The sequence below is a fragment of the Lycorma delicatula genome, chromosome 4, assembly GCF_047948215.1.
Source record: "Lycorma delicatula isolate Av1 chromosome 4, ASM4794821v1, whole genome shotgun sequence".
In the NCBI taxonomy this organism is placed as follows: Eukaryota; Metazoa; Arthropoda; class Insecta; order Hemiptera; family Fulgoridae; genus Lycorma; species Lycorma delicatula.
The window spans coordinates 50,031,792-50,059,532 of record NC_134458.1 but is presented as its reverse complement, the minus strand read 5'-3'; the positions used below and the strand labels follow the sequence as shown (position 1 = coordinate 50,059,532).

The window sequence follows — 27,741 nt, the reverse complement described above, 5'->3', positions numbered from 1 at the left end:
GAAATGTATCCTGGAAATTTGAAAGCAATCGGTCGGTTGTTTCTCGCGCGATGTCGCAAACAAACAAACAGATAAACTTTCGCATTTATATACTAGCTTAACTGTTTTTATTTTTAATGAAATAACAGATAGTTATTACATAAAAACATTTTATTAATTAAACTGAAATAATTGAATAAACAATATAGGAAAATTGGTAACTGATCGGTACCAGTACAAACCTTCGAAGCTCAGTTTAATCTGACTTAAAGTTACTTAAGATGCAATTATTTTGAAAACCTTAAAACATCAGCGTAAAATAGTGACTTAAGAGAACTAATCCTCTTCATTTTGGATTTGGAATTTTTTGGATTCATAAATTTTTAATTTCTACTTCTATATAGACTTGAAAAATAGAATCTTCAAAAGCGTTTTCAATATTTAAGCAGAATATATAATGTTACAGGTTATATTTTCCATAAGAATTCGATGAGTTCAGTCTACAATAAATTTTAATCGTAATTTACAAGACAAAGATAGTTTAAATAACAAGAAACTCTATCGTAAAATCTAGTTTAAGCACAATCGTTATCTTTAGTCGTTTTATCTGAACATTTTAAATTTTACTTGGGGTTCTGTCCAAGAACTGTAATGGTAATGTTAGTGTTTTAAGGATGGCCATCAAATGGAGAGATAAAAAATAATTTTAAAGGTAAAATAAAAATTACACCTCATACAAAATGCTGAATTTTGCTATATTTATTAATGCTTTAATTTTTACAAACAGTATTCTTAGAAATACTTTTTAGATCTCAATTTATGTTTACTGAATTTCACAATTTCGATCGTAATTTTATTAAGAAAAAAGAAATTGCCCCAAAAATTGTAGGCTTAAAGATTGTAAAAGAAATACTTTTTGAATTTCTTAATTCTGCAGCTGATAAAGCGTTTGACAATTGTAAAATGAATGAATAAAATGTCATACAATAGAATAAAACGTAACAGTAGATGAACTTTCTACAGAAAAAAATTCTAAATGAAAATTGATAATCACCGCAGAAATAACCGAATAACAGTGAAAAAGATTTCAATGATAATCGAGTAATGAGGTCGAGAAAATTAAAATATTAACTAATATATTACGTGATACCGTATAAGAGATTAATTCATTCTATGGTGAAACGTCCCACACTTACTTTTTGCAACAGCATAATCGTCTTGGCAGTTGTACTCATTAGTGTGGACACTGTGCAGATTAAAAGATTGTTATTATTATATACAGGATTAATCATCGTCCAACTGTTAAAACCATTATAATTTTAAACTTAAGTATTTTCAATGAGAGAAACTATTTCAAGAGGGTTTCAAGAAGTCCTAGGTTAGCAGGTAAGACGTACAAGGTAAGCAAATGATATAGGCAATTTTCCTAATAATTCAGGGTCCGTATCGCTAACGGTTACAAGTCAGAAACCCCTGAAAAGCTGGCTGACCTTCAGAACTCAAGCAGATTCTAGGTAGAAGGTTATAAAAGTGTCAACATCGCTTTCGAAATGGCTTTCATCGGTAGAGCAAAACGCACGTCGAAAGATAGATCCTCTTTCAGTAAAGCTACTTTAATGCAAGTGGATTGTGATAGCACTAGCTTCAATTTCAGCGTCACTGTTGTACTTTTAGCTGAATCGGTAACTAATTCTAGCAATTTGCTAATCCAGTACTCTTTTCTCTACCCGGAGAAGTGTACGCATATAAATATCAAACAAATTAGGATGAGATACCTGTCGGTTAATATCAGGCCAAATCTAAGTACACCAACTTATATCGGTTTTCTTTTACATGTGTATTTTATATAAAAAGTGTAACACGAAGTTGTCCCGGGTCTTTCATAAGCTATTCTACTCGTAAAGGTGTTGGAAACAATTCATATAAAAATATGTTCTAAAATACTTCGTTTGCAAGTTACGGCTACTGAAAAATTTCGCTCGGGTTTTAGTTACCCCGCTGAAATTCACAGAAAACCTTAGCTAACGACAGCACAGTTCACAGTGCTTACTGTTAAATTAAGATGCACTTAATGTTATAAACACTAATACAGTATTGCGCATTGTTGATCAGCTGCTGTTATTTTATCGCCAACTTCGAAATAATAATTTTTCAAATACTTTATTGTATTTCTGTCATTATAGAAAAAAAAAAAAATTATCTAAGTAATTTTTATTTTACAATTTGTGTAATTTTCATTTTAAAAAAAATTAACAGAAATTTTTAACAGTAAATTTTGTTTTTACAAATTTTTCATATCACCAAAACGTTTTTTTTTGTTTACCATAAATAAGTACTTTTCTGACAAATGTAGTAATGTACTGTTTCTAAATAAAATTCGAGTTTTCAGCTTCCCTTTATTTTATTCAACTTATACAGTTTTGTTCAGAATTCTGTATAAGTTTTATTTAAAAGTTTTATGTGTGTATTAGTAGTCATTTAATAAACTTATTGTACGTTAAAAATAAGATACGGTTTTTATCCTAATTTATTCGTTTTCATCTCAGATTTCTCAAAAACTACTACAGATACGGTTCTGGGATCTATTTTATTCGATTTTTCAGATCAAAAACCTTCAGAGATCACAAATTCTGCTCCTTAATTAACGCCCAAAAAATTTCAATACGACCTCATTTCACCGGGATAGCTGAAATCCGAGCGAAATCTTTTACTAGCCGTAACTCATAAACAATGCATTTTAGGATATATATTTATATGGACTTTTTCCATTATTTTCACTAGTAGAATAGGTTATGGAAGTCACGGGAGAACTTCGTGATAGACTATATTTTTATATATATATATATATATGTGTGTAAATACATATATATATATATACATATATATATATACATATATATATACATATATAAATACATATATATATACATATATATATATATATATATATATATATATATATATATATATATATATATATATATATATATATATGTGTGTGTAAATATAAATCTAAAAACAAGAAATAACGCTGTGTAATTATAAATCGAAAGGAATTTCCGTAATATTTTAGGAGAAATTGAGAAAGCTGGTACATCTGTAATACTGATTCAAAATTAACTATTTGTCAAAGGAAAATTATACAATGGTTAGTTAATTTTTCGAAAAATTAACTGTTCGAAAAAACGATATCTTTATTTTGCTAACTGCAAGTTAAATCTTTATTAAGTACTTTTCAAAAGAAATGAAATACTGAAACTTTATTTAAAATTTATTTTTATGTAACATGTTTTTAAAACGTGTGTGCATAATTTACAACAAATGTTTTATTTGCTATGTACACACCACATGTGCACCCATAACATTTACTAGATGATAAATGGAATAAAAAGCTTATAAATCAAATTCCCTTATTAAGAGTAAGTTCGAAGGAATGAGGTTAATTATTAGTTGGCGAACCGCTGAACGAAAGCGCAATAACGGCAAGACTGTACTTAGCCTACGGTCAAAACAATTATGGATTATAAAATTAATGAAAACTTCTACCGGTACATTAAACATAATGTGAATTAAAAAATGTTTTAAATATACTAGTACAAAGCGTAGCCAGTCAATTTGCGTTTGTTTTGTGCAATTTTTTTAAGGAAAGAAGGAATTTCACGGAAGAGGCTCAAAATCGGATCTATATTACCATTTTGATTATTATACTTTGAAATCAATCTAAAATTCATTAATGTTATAGAAAATAGAATTAATATTTTTTACACGACTGCCCAGAAAGGAGTGTCATGTATTTACGGTGTATATATGTATGTTTATTTCACCTTAGCAAATAAACGGCTGAACCGATTTAAGTGTATGATCCCGCGCTGGAATCCTTACGTTACCGGGAGTTTTTCAAATTTAACCGCGGTTTCACCGGGATTTTTCAAATTTAAAAAATTTGAAAAAAATTGTAATATATACAAATACTATATACAAAATTGTCACCCGCACGCTCTTTAATTATTCTACATTAAAGAGTAATGTTTTTTCAGTTCTACTTTTAATTGTTTGATATTTATCTCTTTTTTGGGACAGTAAAATTTTAATGTAACCGAGTTAAAAATTTATTATGATTATGAAAATTCCAATTCTGTTAAAAACTCAATAAGTTTTTGTTTTAATGTATTGCATAAAGCGGTGAAATTTCATGCGTGTATTCCTGATATGTCAAGAAGAATAAAAAAAAATTTCGACATTAAATCTATAAATAAATAAAATTGAAATAAAATATGTAGTATACCAAAATGTAGGATGAATTTTAGATTTAAAAATTGTCATTAATTAAATTTTTAACGTTTATAAAAAATTAGTATTTAAAACACCTCTTTTAGAAAAGTATAAGTAGTTTGATTTTACGTTAAGTAGATTTTATTACAAAATATTACGTCAATGCCTACCTACAAAAGCTGTGAAACAATAAAATTTTCTACTAAATCGTTGGTTTAGAAAAATTAATCCCATCAAATTAACCGATCGTAAATGAAATACAAGAACAGAATTAGTATTTTTTATAAATTTCAATTGCGATAACCGTAATGTATATCTTAAAAGAATCTGATTTAGTCAACAAATAAAGATATTAGTGCATAAAAGAATGAGGCTGTGCAGAACGACACGCTTTTTCGTTTTAAATCTCTTACTGTTTACCTAATTACCCGAATAAACTTTCGCTTAAATTTCCCAGATCGTAAAAAAAACACAGAAATTCAGTTTTTTTTTAATACTGTAACAGAGTATTTTCAGAACAGTTAACAGTTAACTGCTGTTCATTTAAACAATAGTTTTAACTATACGTCAACCAGCGTAAACAAAGTAAAATGCCAAATTATAAACAATGAAATACACCCAACCAAACCGGTTTAAAAATATTATTGTGTAATAGATTTGTTTCTTCAAACATTCGTCTTCACAAACGATTAATATTCCTATATTTATTAAAAATTATACGATTAATATAAACCAATAAATTGTTTTCCATTTAATCCGAGTTCTGATTAAGCGAGGTTCTGTCGTATATAATTACAGTATAAATGCAAGTCTATTATTACATTTAATAGAATCTTGGTCGTATAAATATAAAGGATTTCAATCTTAATCCTTGATCTAAAATAATAAGATTAAAAACAGACGACAATCTTTATTGCTGCTTTTAACTATTTCTTTCTTGCCAATGTTTCACCTAAATAATACTCGCCAGGGCATTCACACTTCGTAAAACAGAGAGTAAATAGTATTATGTAGATCGAGGGCCATATTTAGATCTATTTTGGGGAAGATATGTGCAAGCGTTTTTTTGGTGTTAACGACCGAGCCAATTTTATATATTTCGTTTCAACATAATTTCTTAATATAATAACAGCTGATCTCCACGTGGTATCTTAATGTTCCTTATTTTATTACTCAATGCGATCGTAATTATTTCTTTATAATACAATCGAGAAGACTACAATCTTATTCCTTTAGGCACTAATATATATATATATATATAGATATGATAAAATAAAAGTAATTGAAAAATTTAAATACCTAGGAGAAATATTAAAAAGCAACGCTAAGAAAAACCACACCGAGAAAGCAAAGAAAATAAAACTCTGCATATCGGTCGAGAAGAAACATTTACAATAAAAATCGATATCATACAACACGAAATTTAATTTCTACAACAAAACCAAATTAGCAGAAACCATGACGCTAGAAATAGATATAGAATGGAAAAAGATCCTTAAAAAGAAAATAAAATATTAGGCCCGATGTGGAAAAACAAAAATATACTAAGATCAAACGATCTATACCAGAAATTTACTCTTACAGACTCTTAAACGTTCGTTTAAAAAGAACGAGTGAAAACAAGAATAACCAAAAAAATATTTAAATACTTCTTAAAAATTAAGACCGATCACAATCAGTTTAAAGAAATGGAACAATAACTATAAGAATTACAAGACATAAAGGAATACGAAATGTATGAAACAGAAATTTTAACAAACAAAATACAAAATCTACAGTGGTTGCAGGAAAAACCATAATACATTTTAAAAAGAAAACGACAGACCTGAAAAACAAAAACGAAACTCAGAATGAAAGAATAAAAAGAAGTATTAGCAAAACATCAAAGATAGAAAAACAAAATTAAACTGTTTTACTATGATTCGTAGAAAACCCAAACGGAAAAAGATTACTTACTAAAAAAATAATACATTTTAAATTCTTCTTCAAACCTATTTCTTGAAATCGGCACCAAATTAAGGAATAAGTCTTACTTTTTGGTCTATGATTTACCCTTAAATATAAAAGTTAAAACTTAAATAATTGAAGAAATTCATTATTGTTTAGATTTTAGAATAGTTTGTTGAAGTCACCTTTATTATTTTTATTTTATTCTTTAAATTTTATATTTCTTAATTCTTTAACGGTAATATATTTATTCAAATATTTAGTATTTTCAACTACAATCAGATGTTTCAGAAATATCATAGACCGCTCAGAAATACCGATAAGTGTCAATGATAAATAACCTTAGATACAAAAAATCAATTACGGAGAGAAATCTCTGAAAGAAAAAAAATTATTTTATTTATTGAATTATTTTCTTCTGAAATTGTTAAGCCCAAACTTTATAACAACGAAAAAATATTAATAAAATGTATTGTTCATTGTGAAAACCACAAAAATCGTTGCATAGCGAGAACTATAAAACGCGATTAATTTGTTTAGTACACTGTCCGAAATAGTCGGCCTAAAAAGTAGACCTTTGAATATTTGATTCTAAACCGAGGAAACTGTATCACAGTTTATGAAAAAAAGTATTTAAAATTAAGAAACATTTATAGAAACACTGATTCCCTCATTCTGATTCTACTAAGCAATAAAAACTTCGAGAATATTTAGAAGATTTTTTTGAACTTCATTAAAAGCATTAAATAACATACGGGGTATTACAATAACGCTATAAAGTAGTCATTAATAAATATAATAATAATATATAGGAAATGTGAGGTACGAGTCGAATAAAGTGCGTAAGGCTCGGTAATGTAATGGTGTTTTAAATGATACACGGATATAATTATAAAAGTTACAAAATATGATAATATTAATGTTAAGAAAACAAAAATAATAACGGTAAACCGATGAATATCTTCACTAAATAAGAAAGCATTTAGCGAGTAAAACAGTAAAGGTACTAGAGTAGAATGTTAACAGAATATTGTGATAATGAAAATGAAATAAAAACTAAAATTGAAATTTCTGATATAACATTTAATTAAAAATAAAAAATTATTATGTAACGAGTTGGTGTTAAGAAAGTATCCTATGCAATGGTATTTTTGGACTGTATTTCCGTACGGACTTGAAAAAAAGGACACAGTCAAATACGGAAAAATAAAGGCTAAAGGTATTTAAAATTAGGACATGGAAGAGATTAGAGAGAATTAAATAGACGGAGTAAACAATGAAGTAATGAGGAGAATGGACGAAGATAGTATTAATCAGAACTATACGGATAAGAAAGCCGATCGGCTAGGGACATAGATCACAGGAGGAGAAGTGTTGATTAAAACAGTGCTATTAAGGACCAGTAGAAAGTGCAATAAAGACAGAATGAAAAAATAAAAGATTATACATGATTTATCAACGATTCAGAACTTTAGCCGTTAACGTAAAAGATTGTAGAAGTAGAAATCGTGCAAGGAACCAGATAATTAAAGAAAATAATGAAATAAATGATTTACGATAAATATATGTATGATTTCAAATAATAATATCAATAAAATTATGTCCACGCAAGCTTATTGTTAACAAAATAAAAGAAGAAACTGTTATAAAGATAAGAAAAAAAGGTTCTAATGTTGATTGATATATTAAAACAAAACTTACATTTACAGGGCACACGGTCGTCTAGGAACTCAAACCTCAATTACTCTATTTTACAAAATAGAACGAACTAAAGATTTCAGCAAAAAAAATTATAATTTATAAATGTTATTATAAACATCACAACGTTATAATAGATATCGAATTACAATTTAACCGACTCGTGTTACTCTCAATAACAATAAAGTTAGTTATATAGAAGACGTAAATAAGCAAGCTAATCAAGTATCTAATTGGTGAAGGAATTTCAGAATTTGAACGGAAACATAACAATTCTTAATAACATATAATAATAATAATAATCATAATAATAATAATAATAATAATAATAAAAATGCTGCATTATATAAACATCGTGCTACCTATTCCAGACCAGCCGGAATTAGGTACCACGAATTAAGAAGATAACACGAAATTGCTATTCCAGAGACATTAGCAATTTCTACGAGAGAAATACCGCCATGGCACTTGCCAGCAATAAATACAAGATTGGATCTATCTCAGGAAGAAATAAAAAAGAAGCCAGCAGTGATCATCCAACAGGAATTTTTATCAACCGTCAGTAGTTACGAGGAATATACTGTATTAGAATTTATACTGACGGTTCTAAAATCGAACATGGTGTTGGATGCTCCGCATATGTAAATGGAGAAGCCCACTTTTGGAAACTGCCAATTATGGCCAGTGTCTATACGGCAGAACTTACTGCCATACAGCAAGCTCTTCGCTACACAGAACACTATTGCGAAGAGAGTGTGCTATTATGTTCCGATTCTCTAAGTGCACTTGTTGTAATTCGGAACAAGAACATTAAGGATGTCCTAATTGCAAACATCCTGTCCATTTTATACGTTCTAAATCAGCGAGGACAGTGATGCGTATTTGTATGGACTCCAGCGTTTGTATGGCAGATGTTAAAAACTGTCTAACTAACATAATTAGAAACAAGTGGAATACTGATTGGAGGAGTTTAAATACAAAATTAAACTCAGTCAAAACTTCTCCGTGTAAATGGAAAAGCGACGTGAAGTTGACTCGCCGAGAAAAACTGACTGTCACCAGACTTAGAATCGGTCACACGCGAATAACAAATTCATGTTTGTTAACCGGCGAAGAGAGACCAATGTGCGGTGTTTGTACCGCACATGTGCGGTGTTTGTAATAAAACACTTACAATTAAGCATCTAATGGAAGAGTGTACCATATATGAGGACTTCAGAAAGAGGTTCCGGCTAAGAAATGATATTGCTGCTGATTTGGATAATTGAAATGAAGAAAAAATAGTTGGTTATTTACACGCCAGTGAACTTCTTAAAAGTCTGTAAAAGTGAAAATCTAAAGCTGTGTTAAACAAACTCTAAGGGGTAGTTTTATATATATAAGGGAGTCTCGAAGCGTGGCACGTTGGCCGCCCTGGTTCGCCTGCATGCAAGAGCAGTGAGTCGAGGTGTGTCCAATGATGGCATGGGGGATCCTCAAGGGTGGAATGAGGGCGCGAGGCCTATGGGTAAGCGCAATGCATGCCTGTAGCCAAGTAAGTCAGGACCGGGAGGGGCAGCCTCCCCGCCGAGGGGCTTTTTGACCGTCCTGAACAGGTGGTCAGATTGCTCTTATGACGCTGGGAGGACCCCGATGGGTTACGTCCTATGGAACTGTTTACCAGGGGGAGTCAACTGCCACGGCATCCCGGGGCGACTGATATGCTACTTAACGGCGGTTCTGGTCTCCCCGAGGGTGCTTAAATAAATAAATAAATGAGATAGGTAGAAGGAAATAATGGTATTGTAAAGACTTATATTTTACTTTTATGTTCTTTGAGATATCTCAAATTTTCAGATCGGGGGCCTTTACACCCCATAAGTGTTGTTTGTTTATTACTGTGGTTTAATGTTTTTGTGTACTTTGTGCTTTTAAATAAAAATGTGAGAGCCCTTTACACCCTTACATATGACGACCCTGATGGTGATACTAACCTCATTTTAAGAATGTGACGAGGGCTAATGACCTTAGCAGTCGATACCCATAAAAAACACAAAAAAAAAAAAAAATAATAATAATGACATATAATTCCATTGAGCGATGATAAATGATCATGAGGTCGATTAACGGAAATGGTCTGGGATTTTTTTCATGTCCTCAGTAATGCTTCGCGTAATACGGTGTATATGTCCAAGAACGTAATACTAAAGTTAAATATGTATTGAAAGGTAACTGTATTTTAAAATTCATAAAACTTGTATCTGCTACTTAAACCTAAGTATTTAAAAAAATCAATACTTTAATATAGAATGTATTTAAGTCCTAAACAGCAGCAGGATGTATATTGTAACAAGACCGTTATAACGTACCTGAGTAATGGATTCCTGCCAATTAAGAAGAAAGTGGTAGAAAATATAATAATGGGAGGAATCTAGATAGGGGTCAAAAGAAACCCTTTTAGTAAAGGTAACAGGTCCGATTTACAATCGTCCTTTGCAATACTGCCCACTGACACACCTAAACAGATGTTGTTCCGTGAGAAGAGTTACCGGACCAGGGTAGGAATTTCATGGGAATATGTGAGGGCGAATGATCATTCTCACGCTTCGAGTTGGGTCCGGTCCGGCAGGTAAAGAGGATAAGAGAATAAATACTCCGGGGAAGACCAGTTGAAATCATTTCTGCGCGATACCATTCTGCGAGATGCGAGTCTGCGAGGAGAGTCTGCAAGATGTGAGTTCTGCGAGATGTCAGTCTGTGAGAGAGTGCTACGATAGAGTTCTAAGCGAGTGTTATTATGCGAGTTTGAAACGAGAGAATTCTGCGAGGTCAGTAAAGGAGCAAATTTCTAGTGAATTAATTTCAACGTGATTAAGGTGACATCACAAGTAATTCCAGTGCATGAAAACATGAAGTGGTTCGGTGAGTTACTTTGGACTATAAGTGAAAGAGATAATATACTACATTCCATTCATAAGTTGTAGGGTAGTTTCATTTGTGAACAGCTAAGGTATTTGCGGTAAGAGAACTTTATACTTGTCTTATCTATTGTGCTATTGTTAATATAAGACTAGTAGTTAAAAGTGTTAAGACTAGCGGTCATGCTAATGTATTTTGTCCGTGAGACTGAATTCTGCTTTTCAGTATTTAACCACCTGTAAATAATTCCTGACGATTACTTTAAATTTTGTTTTGCATGTAATCACTGTTTATTATTATTATTATTATTGTTGTTGTTGTTGTTGTGATTACTATGATTATTATTTGTTTATTATTGACATTTTTTATTATTATTAGTGTTTGCTATTGTTATTATCCTGATTATTATTGTGAGTTGTTTTTTATTGTCGTTTATTATTCTTATTTTCATTGTTATTATTGATTTGCTTATTTTATTTATGTTCTTATACTAATATGAAGAAATAAGCTTAAAAATACTTATTGCATATTACATACGTAGAAACTATGCTAGTGAAGTTATTATTGGATGAAAAATATTCTAGTGAGGAAGAACGTAAAAGAAACTACCGACAATTAAGAAATACTATAAACAGGAAGTGCAAATTAGCGAAAGAAGAATGGATTAAAGAAAAGTGTTCAGAAGTGGAAAGAGAAATGATCATTGGTAAAATAGACGGAGCATACAGGAAAGTTAAGGAAAATTTTGGGGTACATAAATTAAAATCTAATAATGTGTTAAATAAGATGGTACACCGATTTTAATACAAAAGAAAAGGTCGATAGGTGGGTGAAGTACATAGAAGAGTTATACGGAGGAAATGAATTAGAAACTGGTGTTATAGAGGAAGACAAAGAGGATGAAAAGGGAGATGCAATACTGAGATCTGAATTTAATAGAACATTAAAAGATTTGAAATGCCGAAAGGCTCCTGGGATAGATGGGATACCGGTAGAATTACTACGCAGTGCAAGTGAGGAAGCGATAGATAGATTATACAAACTGGTGTGTAATATTTACGAAAAAGAGGATATTTCGTCAGACTTCAAAAAGAGTGTTATTGTCATGATACCAAAGAAAGCAGGAGCAGATAAATGTGTTAACTACTCACGCATCAAAAATCTTAATTAGAATTCTGTACGGAAGAATTAAGAGGAGAGTGGAAGAAGTGTTAGGAGAAGACCAGTTTGGTTTCAGGAAAGGTATAGAGACAAGGAAAGCGATTTAGCTCTCAGATTAATAGTAGAAGAAAGATTAAAGAGAAACAAACCAAAATACATGGCATTTATAGACTTAGGAATAGGCATTCGAAAACGTAGACTGGAATAAAATGTTCAGCTTTTTAAAAATTTAGGGTTCAAGGATAGAGATAGGGAGCAATCGCTAACATTTACAGGAACCAAACTGCAACAGCAATAGTCGAAGAACATAAAAAAAAGCCTTAGTAAAAAAGGGAGTCCGACAAGAATGTTCCTTATCCCCCTTACTTTTAACATATCTCAGTATTTCTTCAATGTTTTCTTCTATATCAAAGAAGGTACATACAATATATGGTACCAGTCTAAATCGTCCTGTGAAGTTCAATTGCGAATTTTCAATGTACCGTACCATTCCCAAGGTAGGTAAAAATATTTAAAAAAACCTCAACAAACTCTTGGGTAACTCTAAATTGACACGACTTTTTCCAGGCACAAGATCAAAATGTTTTGAAAATGAATACGGGATCAAATAAGTAAGATGTAAAAATATATTATACGGTACTGTAATGGTATTATTCATGAAAAATATTGATAAATAATTTAAACTAAATTTAATTTATTCAAAACTACAACATAAGTAATATTAACATTTAATAAATTAATAAATGTATTTGTTAGGTAACATAAAAATACCTTGTAGGCGAACTAACATCAGACAAAAATCACTTCTAAAATCGGCATTCTTAAAAATAACAAGCCTACCATGCCAGTCTTACTAGCAAATAAGTGTAGTAAAAAAGATTTCCCGTCGTCTTCTTCATTCAGCCAAATATACTGGTCCACATTAAACATAATGCGCCAAAATACAAATTATATTTAGTCCTACGAGTGTCAATTTTATTCTGTTTACCTCAGGTTGTATAATGAACATTATTATTTTTAGGGACAACTCCAGAGTTTTATTTTTATCTTAATCGATTTACATGCGTTGTCATCATCGTAAAGAATGAAACATTTAGAATAAAGTAACAAAAATAATGTTCCCGCTTCTGTCAAAAATTAACAATACCTCACTAGGCGGTGTCCCGGAAGATATTGGCCAAACTTAACGACGAATCGAACATCAAAATAAACCTATTCATGTTGACAAATGCCCTAACTCGCTTCATTATCCCTCTGTCTGCCATTTTTTTATTTTTTCGATAGAAATGTATATTTTAAAAATGGATTGACATATTTTAATGATTTTTAGTGTACATGTACCCAACAACATCTACAAAATAAATTATTTTGAAATTATAACTTTGAAAATTCTAAAACGGTGGCAATTTACATTTTTTTAATCGTTAACAGGTCTGTAAATATTAGTTTTATCGAATTATGTTTTATTAGATAGAATTTTAAGTTTTTTTATTGTGAACAAACTTACACCTCATTTGTTCAAATCGGTTGATAAACAACTGATTTATGGTTAAAATTGGATATAAAAAATTACGGTCTGATAATTTTGTACCGATTTCCCTTTATTGATAATAAAAATTATTATTAATAATTTTTAATTCGATTAGTGAAGGAAGTTATTATGTAATTATGAAACAAGTAATTTCAAAAATTGAATAACTGGAGATTCCTTAGAGAAATAGTTTGAAATTGGTGTAGAATAAAAGGTCGAAGGAAGAAACATTATGCTTCGAATTATATGATTTGAATAGTATTATAGTATTATTATGCAAACTGTCTTGAAATGATAGGAAAGGAGAAAAATTTGTGACAGAATCTTATGAGACGAACTAGGTTGATGTGTCGTACATTAAGAAAGCCACATTTAGTTAAAAAGGTAATAGAGGAACGTAAAGAAGGTAAACAGTTTTGACAAGAATAAAAGCTAGACATATTTGAAACTGAGAATGTAGTTTATAATATAAATGTTGAATTTTACAAACCACAAAGGAATAAAGAATGGCATCAAAACAATCAAATAACGGATTAGAAAATGCAATAAATACATAATTAATTTATTACATTATCTTTTAGTTTTTAAAATACCGTGAGTTTCAAAACGAATATCGGGGTTTGAAAGTTATGTAATATTTATTGAGTTTTACCTGCATTGATAAATTATACGTGAAATGAAAGAGCAACTCAAACAGTTTTTTTTACAAGTGTTCATGAGCACCATTCGTCATAAGGCACACACTCAGCCGACAGGAGAGTTCATTACATACTTTAATCAGCAAGTCTGGAGTAGTTGATGCGACAGCTGCTTCAATCCTGTGTCTCAAGTCGGGTAGGTGATCTGGTAACGGTATCACATACACTTAGTCCTTTATAAACCACTCCCCAAAGAAAAAAAATCGTACGGGGTCAGATCTGGCGAATGCGGTAGCCACGGCAAGCAAGCCCTGTCATGTGGTTCCCGGCGACCGATCCAGCGGTCGGGGAGAATTTCATTCAACCAATCACGTACAGCGTTATGCCGGCGAGGAGGCGCACAATCTTGTTGCAAAATAAAGTTCTTTGGTTCGTAATGTAGTTGAGGAAAGAGCCATAGTTGTAGTATATCAAGGTAGTTCATTCGAGACACACTTGCTTCCGGAAAAAAGATTTGCTTGCTGTACTCTTCCCTTTACAAATACAGCCAGTGGTTTCAAAGTGTTTATACTATTAACGAATGTTATTTTCACTCGGGGATCACAACCGAATTTGAAACGGAACGAACATTGAACGATAATTACAGATTCAAACTTTGCAAACTGCAAAACATAGAATGCTTTCTGGTATCGCCATCTGTGCTCCCAGCGCTTTCAAGTGGAAGGTACAGGAAGCAGTTTATGGCTTCCGCACAACTAAAACTGTTTGAGTTGATCTTTCATTTTTTCTATAATAAATCAACGTACGTGAAACTAGAGAAATATTACATAGCTTTAAAACCTCGATATTCATTTTGAAAAACCATATTTGTTTTTTAATTAAAAAAACTGTTTTAAAGATTTTAAATTAGAATGTACTTCCAGATGCAAGCGAATTTAGTTTTAACCCGGGAATAATTTAATGTTTACAAAAAAAAGAAAAACAAAAAAACACTGTTAATTTAGCAAAATATTCGTCTACTACCTATGCATGAAAGTAATAAAAATTATTATTATTAACTAACTATGTATACTCAAATTTGAAAAAGAAATTATTAGTACTTGAGAAGCATCTAGAATCACCCCTCAGCTAGAGTTTTCTCTGGCCTAACATCAAAAGAAACAATAACGTTTTTTCATAATAATAAAATAACAGGTAAGAGTGTTGACTTTATTTAATAATGATTGTATCTGCAACGAGAAATTTTTTCAAAATCAGATTTCTTGTTAATGTTTTACACCCTCCTGTTTTTAATTTATCTTTCAAGCTTTCATTGTACGGACTAATTTTAGGAAGGTAAAGTTTTGTTAAATTCGCCAGTAAAATTTATAAAGAACCTAGTCAATAACGAAGTTATACTAGATTAAAAATTATTACCCGTTTTAATCTTTAATTAAATATTATCGAGGTGGATTACCGAAAGTGATGATGATATACTATAAATTGAAATTGCCTATCAGTGTTTTAAGAGAAAAGATCAAGAACAAATATTACATACAATACAAAAATGAAATGGCGTTTCCTGTTTTCATCATTATTATTGAAAGTTACATCAACCTAACAAATCGATGCGATTTTAATATGCAAAAAATAATAAATTAAGTGTGGTTCAATAGCAACTTCAGGGCTGAATAGTTAGAAAAATAAATAATATACAGAAAGGTTATCAAATCTTATGATAATCTAACATGAATTTTCACATCGAGGACTACAATAATGATGTAATAATAATAATAATCCTTACGATAATAATAATAAAATGCGCATCATTAGTTCTAATACAATCTACCGTATGGGAATATAGAAAAACTCAGGGCCAAATTTGACTTGCATGCACGGACGAACGGTACCAGAGGTCGAATGAAATCGGTCACATCTTGTCTGCTCACGACACGTTAATTTTATTTTTTAATATTACTGAGACAATCCTTGTCGTAACTGACCTACATCGAGACACACGATTAAATATGAGCTTATAATACAAACAACCACCTTTCACCAACTGCTTATACAAATTTTCCATTCACATTTTTTTAAAGTGATTTTAACAAAACCCTTAATAAGACAGACTTAAAAAGAAACTGCATTCAAATAAAAAAAACTGGTTGCGAAACTTTCTGAACTGCGTTTAATCGTATCTTAAAGGGACAATTAGTACCCTTTATGATACGAGTTGCGATAGGGTACTCCCCTTCACTTTTTATCCCTTAAGGGTAAAGGGATATTATTCCGATCCCTGTTCGATTTTATAAAAATTTTATAGCATTAATAGTTAAAAAAAAAACAATTCTTCATATCAATTTTCTGTACAATTATATGTTCATTCGTTTCAGAGATATTATGAAAAATAGATGCCAACACACACACACTTAGAGAGAGAGAAAGTGAGGGGGGAGAGAGAAAGAACATCCATACATACAGAATCACTCTCTATTTTTATTTGAATTTTTGCATCGAAGGGACTTCAAAGCAATGACAAATGAACAAATATTAACGGTATTTGTTATTTCTCTTACGTATAGTAATCTATAATATTAATAGCCTGATAAAACTTTTAATATAGCCCTTTTATATTTTATTAGAACTGTGGAATAAATATCTTACACAAACACAAGGCCAACAGTTTGTGAATCCGTTCCACATAGATAATTGATACGCAATGCTCAACACTACTGGAACTGTTTAATTTTAATATAAGACATCAGTAAACAATAGTATACTACATTACTACACAGCCATATAAACAAAAAAAAAAAAAACTAAAAACTAAAATTCAGTTTATAAATGTTTCTCATATCGTGACAATTTCGCTTGCGGGACTCAATTTATAACCGGGTTTAAATTTTAGTTTCTGTTTACATAACTTATTTCTTTATTTATGTAGTAATAATATTATAGTTTTTATTATTTTTACATAATTGTTATTGTGTAGAGCTTATTCTATACGATAAAGTAAGATGAAACCAGTCTTCATATCTTTTGTGTATTCGAACCAAAGAATATGGAATCGTTTCAAATATTGAAAAATTAATTTTTATCGTGTGCAATCGTTCCATAACACTAGGGGAAAAAAATAATTTTTTTTTTGTCTCGGGAAGAAAAATATGTGATTCTGATAGTATTTTTTTCTCCTAATTCAAATATGATATCAGTTTTTCCTCATCACACAGGGTTTCCGAAAGACAGGAATTAATACTTGTAATACTTAATACTTTCTGCATTCTTAACTATCCAATATTCAAATATTTGACTCGCCTAAAAAGTAAGAAATGACGATTTTCTGTTATATTTCGCCTGGGGAGCATCCCTCTTGATGGTCCAACAATAATCGGCCAGCATATTAGGATTCCATTTGCCTTGATACCTCTTTTCCATAGCTGAAATCTCCTGATGAAAGTGTTCCCCGTGCTCATCGCTCACTGTGCCAAGATTTTCCGGGAAGAAATCTAGATGTGAATGCAGGAAATGTACTTTTAAGAACGTACTACAACCCAAATTTATATAAGATTGTTGACAATATCACGATAATTTTCCGCCTTTCGATTTCTCAAAAAACTCTGCGTAATATTTTTGAATGCTTGCCAAGCTGTTTTCTCCAGTGGATTCAATATTTCCTCACACTACCCATCATGCCTTAGTGATTGTATTTGTGAAGCCACAAATATTCCTTCTTAAATTTTGCATCACTAATTTTAGGAAACCTCTGTTTTAATACATGAAACCAGGAGTATTGTCCATGGCCTGGTAAAAATTCTTCATTAATCCTAGTTTGATATGTAACAGAGGTAGATAGATACACAGTTTTAGGATTACACAATGGGTCATGTTTCACATTTTTCTGTTCAGGAATGAGTGATTCGCGTTTAGGCCATTATTTTCTAATGAAATGGTTTGTTCTGTCCCTACTATTCCATTCACACGAAAACAACAGTACTTTTTGTAATCAAACTGCAGACCAAGAATAAGTCTAGTTACCTTCAAATCACCACAATATTCCATTCATATACTGCATATTGAAGTTTTTCCAATATAAATTTAAAGTTTCCATATGTTTCTTTTCTACTGAGTGAGCCACAGGTACTGATGGGAATTTATTGCCATTATGCAGAAGCACAGCTTTTAAACTAACTTTAGAGAAATCAATGAACAAGCGGCATTCTGTTGGGTTTTGTTCATTACAAAATGTCACCGTAAGAAGAAATGTTACTACAAAACACTAAGCCATTTTCTTCAGAAAAATTGTCTTTAAATTCAGAATAACGATTACGATAAGTATATATCTTTGTATTCTTTTGAAGAAGATTCCATACTTTTAGCCGGGAAGCAAGCATTTCAGACTGCTTTTTTGATAACTTTAAATCTCGTATGTGATCGTTAAGATATTCTTGAATCAGTAAATGAGGCTGAGATGAACTGCTTTGTTCAAATGTTGTATCACCAGAATCTGTTTCTTTTTCTTCCTTACTTCCACCAGACTCTGAGCTCGCTTCATCTAATGTTACATGTTCTGGAGGCTTTGGTACGGGCATTTCTTCGCAGTGTGGAACTGGCCTCATTGCAGATTGCAAGTTAGTGTACAACACTGTATGTTTTGATTTTGACATAATCCCTTTAATATTTGTTACATAAAAATAACAGTAAGAAGAGTGATCTTTGGATTCCCTCCAAATCATACGGATAGCAAATGGAATGTGGCGTGTGCCATTTTTCCGTGCAGATGGAAACCTAGAACGCGATAAACAACAGATATGTGGGGCCCAGATCCTTGCTTGGTCCCCGACTTTACACCCAGAATAAAGTTCATAACACGTTTTTACTAATGGAGTAAGGTTTAGCCTTTGGGACTTGCTCATCACTTCACCATATATGTAACAAAAGTTGTTAGGATAACTTAAACAAACTCTAGGCATTTTGTGACTAATGACTAATTAAAAGAAATAAAGTTGTAAATATGTAATACACAACAATTCAGACACATAAAGCACTCACGATGACGTGTTTACTGGTTCACTACTATCTCACAACTGGCATCGTTCTGATGATTGTGTGCTACACATTCTAGACACATATATTCTAGTACACATGTACTAGATTTCGTTTGTACATATTTATACACGTCTGAACGTGCACAACAGTAGCAACGCTCCCCTTTGAGTTAGCTCATTTGGTTCCATCACATTTACAAACCTCTAGGAGCTCTTACTTGACAATAGGCAAATGGACGAAAAAACGTTTTAAAATAATTTAAAAAAAATTAGAATAACAAAAGAACTATGGGTGATGGAGAAATTCCGAATACATATTTGAAAACAGGATAAAAACTGAATTAAGTACACCTATTGGTACTGTGGGACAAAAATCATGTTGACCAGTGTAATCATTGTTTTTAATAAGTCGTTAAAGTGGAAATTCAATGGTTTCAGGCGAGCTGCCTATTCTCTTTTTAACTGTAAAACGTTGAACCGATTCCATTCAGGTTTTGGCAAATGATTAATCATTTCGTGATATTCAGCAATTTATTAAATCTTAAGTTAGGTCCGATTAATATTGGTTTTTTTAAAAGTTTATACATTTTATGAACCGTAAATTAATGTTAAATTGCATCAAAATAGAATATTATAAGAAAAAAATACTATTTTCATCAGAAGGGTACAGAGTCTTCTCTTGAAATTAAAAAAGAAATTATCCCCACAAAAATTATTACATATTTTATTTTTGTTGGTTAAATGTTGTTACAAGGCATACTGAGTTTTTAACGATTAAAAAAGTAAAAACCAAAGATTTCATCGATAGGAAGCGAAGTCCGTTAAAAATTAAAAAAAAAATAATAATAATACTTCCAATAAACGTTTTTGCAAATTTTATGAGATTTCGCTATAAAATCAATTTCCTTGAAGGATTCATAAATAGATTTTGAATTAAGATAAACTGAACCAAAATTTACAATTCGCCGATCTCCATGGACAAGTGTTAGCGTCTCGACCTTTCATTCTGGGTTCCCGTGTTCGTATTCCGGTCAGACACGGTATTCATCATATGCTACAAAATTTCCATTTCATATTACCATACGGTGAATTATTTATTCAAAAAGAATATAGGTTTACAGGCTGAAGTTCAGAATTTGAACGAATCGGTCGGGCTGCTCTTAGGTGGGAAAAACAATAAACAGACACAAATCAAGATAACCAGATAATTTGTTTCATTTCTGCACGATATCACGAACAACATATTTTAAAAATATTTTTAATTTACTTAAAATATTTATACTACTATTCAATTTTTCTCTAATTTAAAATTTGTATCATTATTATTATTAACGCATTAATTTTTAATATAATGTAGTGAAAAGGGGTTCAGTTTTGCTGTTTTTAATCGTTGTGCTTGAACACAGGAAATTACAACAAAATATTCCTTGATAATACTTGGTGCGGTCGAATAGATAGTAATAACAACGTATAACAACCTAATAGTCATATTATATATTTGTCCACACATATTTTTTTTTACTCGGTTGTCGTTTAGAACAAACCAGTTTTTTTTTTAATTTAAAAATATAACCACTTTTTCTTACTGAAAAAGCTGTTACTTGAAAAAAAAAAAAATATGACCGATAATTGTAAAGCAGTAACTCTAAAACCAAATAAATTTGACAAAGAAAATAAGAAAATATTTAGTATGAAATGGTTAATAAAATATATTTTTAGAAGATTTTGGGAATTTCACTTACACCAAAAGCCGAGTTAGGTTTAAAAGTAGACAGGAAATCTCTCGAAAAGAAGACAGAAAAAATTCAGGAAATGTTCTGCAAGCGAAAATAAAAAAATAAACTTGGGTCCGTAAACTCTTCGTTATCGGGTTATATCTTGCAAAATATTTCGCTCAGATTTTTACTCCGACGGTAAAATAAAACAATATTGTAATTTCAGTTAGCATTAAAACTGAAATTTTATTTCATTATTGACATTTTCCTTCAGAAAACTAAAGAAAAGTACTTTTTTTCAGAAAAATGTCAATAATGAAATAAAATAATAATAATAATAACAATAGTAGAGAAATAAAATAAGAAGTTTTATGTTACTATACGTTCATTACGAAAAGAGTTTGTTTCAAACTCATTGTGATAAAGATATAGCAGAGTAGGATTAATAAAGATTTATTTGCAAAAAAATAAATAAATAATAAAATAATTTGAATTTAGCAATAACGTAAATTATATATATATATATATACATATATATATATTATTTTATAAGTTACTAACATAATAATAAACTATACTATTAACAATTAAAACTTGAGTTATCCACTGCGCATAAAGTCAAAAGATTTGCTGGTAGGATTAAAAAAAATTAACTACAAGCAACTGATTTTTTCTAATGAAAGACTTGAAAATAAAAATATCAGATTAAGAGCTTTTAATTTTTTATTAAAAACTTTATGGTTATTAAATATATTTATATCTATAAAATGTTGAAAATTAATTATAAATCCGTATTTCTCTAAAATTGCTATTCTCAATATCGGAATAGTATTATTGTTTTTACTTCATCTCTCTTCTGCTAGTATAAATATGTACAGCAAAAAGAAGCAAGAAAAAATGTTAACGCGGTAAGCAACAACGGTCAGATATTAAGGTACGGATATTATTTGTTTTTTACTATTATTTATTTAATATTACTGTTAGTTTTATTAGTGATTAGTCTGTTTGCTTGTTTTGTTAATATTATTATTATTATTATTATTTTATAGTACAACTGTTTATTTTTACTATTTATTTGTTTTACAATATTTATCTTTTTTCTTTTTATAACTCTGTTTAAAAACGTGATTAGTGTAATCTAGAAATATTTCGATTATTTTTAATCTGTAAGAATTAATTATTTATTATATTATTTTCCGAGGATTTTTTAGTTAGGATAAGACTATAGCTATAAAGAGAATCTTGGCGTTAACTTCACCAGTTTTCCTACGACCAAATAATACGATTAAATTTTTTTTAATTACATACCTGATCGTTGTACGTATGTTCAAAATATTTCTGTTTACAATGCGAATGTAATCAGTGAATACTGCTTGAAATTGTTTCCTAGTTCGTTATATTCCTTTCTAGAAATATTAATCCATCCAAAAATATTTGAGACCCATTTCACGTAAACTTATTATTAAAAAAACACATACATATAATAAAATATATATAATAAATTCAATAGTTAGGACAGAACTAACTGTTTTATTCGTTAACAGCGTAATTAATACCGTTTAGTATTATATAATGAAATAGTACTGGTATAAGGTTTGTAAATAGATTTACAATATAATCGATTTTACTCGATAACTATAGCGTAATTTATGGTATATATCTATCTCATTATTTGTTTTTTAGTATATACTAAATTAATTTTTAAAAAAATACTCATTAGAATTAATTATGAGAATAAACTACAGTAATAGTATCTTATTATCATAACTTACGTATTACTGTAATTCTAATTCAATTTACAGCGATAAGATTTATTAAGAATAAAGAAATAAAACATTTTTAAAGAATACTAACCTCGTCTTATAAATAGTGTCCTTACATAATAATAATAATTATTCTTGGAGAAAGATATCGTACAAGTTGCAATTAAAGTTTCCCAATAACGAAAACGAATAAGTAACATTCCTTTTTAAATCATTATTGGATCTGGATAGACAATCAATTATCTTTATGTTATTAAAAATAAATAAATATAAAAAAATAAATAAAGATACATTAAAAAAAAATATTAGTGTTTATCTCAACAAAAGCAATTATTTATTTTATATAAATATAAAAAAATAAATAAAGATACATTAAAAAAAATATTAGAGTGTTTATCTCAACAAAAGCAATTATTTATTTTATTACGTAATCTTATTAAAAAAAAATCAATTTTTCTTAGTAATAAATTATTTAGTAAAATTAAAAAAAAATATTACAGCTCTTTAAAATTAATTTATTTCTATTATAATTAGAATAGGGTTATGGATGTATGGAAAAATAAAAAGGAGAGTTTTCTTCTCGTTTCCATTTTTTTTTTTTTTTGTAATCATCCATAAAATAAAAATACTTAAGGTAACATACATAAATGATTGTTTTCTACATACTAAAAAAATCTAGGAACGAGTCTATAAACTAAAATTCATTATAATATATTGTAATAAAACAATGAGAATTATGCTAAATTCAATTCCTAGTAAAAAAAAAAGTTACATCAGCTGCTGTTTTCCGAAGTAAAACAACAGAATCCGATAAAGAAAAAAAATATAAAGAGCGGGAACGAATGAATTCACTGTAGATAAAATGAATAATAGTTTTTAACGGTTTAAAACGAAATTTAATTTCATCTTTTTGATATAAAAATGTCTTTTTCATTTTACTTTGTTCAATCATTGTAGGTTTTTATATCAAAGCAATCTGTGGTAATAAAGTATTTAAATTTTACAATATTTTTATTGATTACGATTGTCTGTCTGGAACATTAACTAATTCTGTTAATGCAATCGATTATTAAATCGCGTTAAGTTTATCGTTAAGTCAATCGTTAAGCGTTATTTAAGCCGTTATAGACTAAAGAAAATATTGAAATATTTTTTATTTGCATATTATCTTTGTGTTCAAAAATTCCTTTTTTCGTACTTAAGCTAAAATAAGACTAAATAGCTTAAATGAACCTTTGTAATTTAAATACAGTGAACCGCTATTTGGAGGTGCTTGTGCCACTAGGTGCTTCCAGTCAATCGCACGTGTGCAGTTTGGGAATGGCCAATGATAGTTAAATTCTTCTGCAATTTTTTGTATAAATTACGAAGTCAATAGGTTTTTCTTTTTTTTCTGTTTTCTTCTGTTCTTCTTGTATACCTCATAGGCAATAATTACGTCCTCTTCTTCTGAATCCATGATACTACGTTTCCGTTTACGAACGAGAGAGTACTAATGAGCTAAAAGAAATTCAAGATGGAAGGAATATAGGCGCAGTGTTTCAACAACAGTATCGGAGTTCGGTACGAGCAAAGTACGATGTGTGTAAATTGAGACGGTCGAAGACAGATACGATACGGTAGCGGTACAGTACGTGCACATGTGTAAATCCACCTTTAGTGTAACTTTTACTGTTATTGTTATGAAATAAAAGATTATAATTTATTAATAATCCCCAACAATTAAGCGTATAAATCGATTTTATATGATAACAGAGATTTAATTTTCTTGAATAATTTTAGTAGTTAGATATATAGCGGATGAGCGTCTTAAAACCAAACCGAGTTGGCTTGCTGTACTTATTTGAGCTTCCGCATTCCCGTATTTGTGTAGTTGCGATTTTTTCCTACGGGGCTATTTGACGGTTAGAAGTTACAGATCAAATCCCAACACTATTGATGAACTGACGGCGAGAATTCAATAAGAAACTGACGGCATTGACAATAACATTTTTCGTCAGATGACTGTCAGTATGATCACTCGACAGAAGAGCAAGGCTGCGCAGAGCGCTCGTTCCGAATATCTTTTTTTTTTATAAAATCGTGGTAAATATGTTAACTTTTCTTAATGTAAATACACAATTTAACATGTATACTGCGTTTAGACCGTTTAACATGTTTACAACTGCGTTTAGAACGTAGCGGTTCGGTTTTAAGTTGCTTACCACGTACTAACGATTAAATGTAACCGAAACGTAAACGCATACAAAGCAACTCTACTGCTTTTTATAAAAGTATCTCTCTAATTTACCGTCATTATGCCGTAATTCTTTTAGACTAAACTTAATACTTCGTAAAATTATATGAAAAGGAATTTGAATTGAAAAAAGTAATATATTTTATTTCATTAACTTTATGAAAATCTTAATAGGTACTAAGATATATTCAAACTTTAGTATTTCACGTAATCTAACATAATAACTTTATCCAAATATTACGAACTGTTTTTGAGAAATTTAACTTTGAAATTATTGTGTTTTTTTATGAAGTATAAATAAATATTTTACATTATTATTTTTTTATAATTTCTAGTACATACTAAAATTAAATGTAAAAATGTAGCATTGTGCATAAATAAACGTTTAAATATTAAATAAATTCACTATATATTTAGACCTAATTATAGATTCTGAATTAAGTGGAAAGCCTCACATATTAAAATTAAGGAACGAATAATTATTAGTATACTCATATAAATTTTACAAGTTACGATATTTTTGGGATCAAAAATTGTCGTTTTGTATATACAATGCACTTATTAAATTTAAACCTGAATTTGGAATCGAATGTTGGGCAGGCGCTAACAGATCTCGCTTAACAAGTGTGGAAATAGCACAAAAAAGAATAATTAAAATTATGGATTTCAAAAGCAGTTTCAACCCATCTCTTGACGTTTCCAAAAAAACGAATATTTCACTCGTAAAGAATGTATACACACACAAAGTATTAAGAGTATTTTTCAATAGTTGTAAAGGTTATAAAATAAATAATGTGTTTAATACTCGTACAAGAAATACGGATGCAGAAAATACACAAATCCCGGCTGTACTTACGAGTAAAGAACGATTTCAAAAGCCATTAGTATATTTAGGACCTAAAATCTATAACTTGCTAGACAATAGTATAAGGGGTATAACTGTTGAAAATATTTTCATTAAAAAAATGAAGAAATGGGTTCCCAGTATTCTTCACACTAGTCTTTTGTTTTCTAAATTAGAATGAATAACATTAACGTAGAACGAATAAAATTAAAATAGTGATAAAAATTTGCAGTATGATCAAGTTTTTGAACTGCTGTCGATGAATCGAACCACACACCGCCTTATATATTATGATTATTAACATGAACTAGACTCGATTAACAAACTTTAGATTAATTGTATTTAGATTAGTTTACATTTTAAGAGTAATTTATGTATTATTACCTTTGGCACTGGAGCTTATATGTTGCTGTAGGCATTCCAGAGAATGGAACTTTGTATATCGATTTGTAAAAGTTATTGTTAGAATAAATTTGAATTTGAAATCTTACGATCCCGTTTAAAAGTCAGTTATGACATTATTTAAAATATTTATTGCATATTAAAGTAGTGGATTTTACATTCGTGTTCTTAGGTTAGTTTCTACGTAATATCAGTTTAAATCTATCGATTCCATTTCGTAGCTATATCATACCCGTATTATTTCTTCTTTTGCAAAGAACAATCACGAAATCTATGCGGCGTAGATATTTTCTTTATCAATGATCATCAAGGTATGATTAATAAAATAATCGTGCATTTTAGGCGATGAAAAAGTGAAAATATAAAAAAATAGTTTTTAAACAGTTTTATTAACCGGTTATAACTGGAAAACCTCCATCGCCGATCGCTCACGATCATCCTTGGGATAATATTTTTATGTTAAATTACAATCGAAAAGGGATCATTTGTTTATATCTATTTAAGATTAACAGTAAAAGTTAAAAATAAATATTACGAAATTTTAACAGTAGTTTTAAATCATAAAAGAATATAACGGTATCACGAATTCGTGTTAAAGTGAATCATTGATCCCAGCACGTCTGTGACATGTACCACTCTAATTACAGAGGACGGAATTGATTTAAAAACATATAATAAATAAATAAATGCCGTCATCATCATCGAGTGTGTTTTATAAAAGGAAACGTACGATATTCGTTTGAATTTTCCGTCGTGCAAATATTGATGATTTAAATCGTGCATCGTAAAATCTATTTATTTATCTAGGCTATTATTTGATTTTTATAATTCATAATTATGAAAATATAATTCATCATTATATTACAATATATAATATAATAATTATATTATAATTTCATAATTATATTCATAATATTTTGATCATCAGTCATTTGACTTATTAACGTTACTTTCAAATTTTTTTTTTAATTTAAATTGAGGAGGGAATGCAAGAAGGGCGTGAGTGTATCTGACGTCCTTTTTGCACCAATCATTGTAAAAGATTCTCCGTCTTGTTTTCTTTAAAATGGTATAAGTGACATTATTTTAGGTTAAACACTCAGTAAGTTAGGATAAAAAAAATATGTTTACAGACGCCTTTTTTTGCATAAATTAAGGTAGTAAAAATAACTAATTCATTTTATTTCCAATTACTCGAAATGAAATCAATTTTTTAAGATTAATAATGTTGGCAACACTTGCAGCAAACAGTTGGTTGTAATCATACTCTGCATCATTGTGCCTTGCAAGTAAAAAAATAACATTTTAATACTAATATTATTTTTGTTATAATAGTGAAGAATTTAGAAATGAATGACAGTGAGTTTACATTGAGTGAAGCCGATGAAGGTTTTGTACAAGGAGTACAACATGATTTATTAATACATACAAACATTAATAAATAAACGCATACAAACTAATTAGACTTAAAATAATCGTTTATTTTTGTTAGTTTAATAATTTTATACCTGTAATCATCAAAATAGTTTTGTTGTTTATTCAAGTACTCCACAAATTCATCGCTTCCATTAGTCTCACTAAACTCCGTTAATTTTTTAAAACATTCTTTGGCGTCAATCATTGATACGACTGG

At 29.7% G+C, this 27,741-nt stretch overlaps 1 protein-coding gene across 7 annotated transcripts in view; it reads right to left on the bottom strand.

Moving 5' to 3' along the window:
• The window catches only part of Prestin (solute carrier family 26 member prestin), a 168,945-nt gene that overhangs the window by 106,776 nt on the left and 34,428 nt on the right, over window positions 1–27,741 (bottom strand). Inside the window, exon 2 of one of the 7 annotated variants that reach the window (XM_075362917.1) lies at window positions 22,718–22,849. The exons of 5 other annotated variants lie outside the window; for them this stretch is intronic. In XM_075362917.1, coding sequence (XP_075219032.1) covers window positions 22,718–22,826 — 109 coding nt within the window. In that variant the 5' untranslated portion in view covers window positions 22,827–22,849. Of the gene's footprint in view, window positions 1–22,717; window positions 22,850–27,741 lie in introns of those variants that run through there. One more of the 7 variants, XM_075362920.1, reaches the window with a different exon arrangement.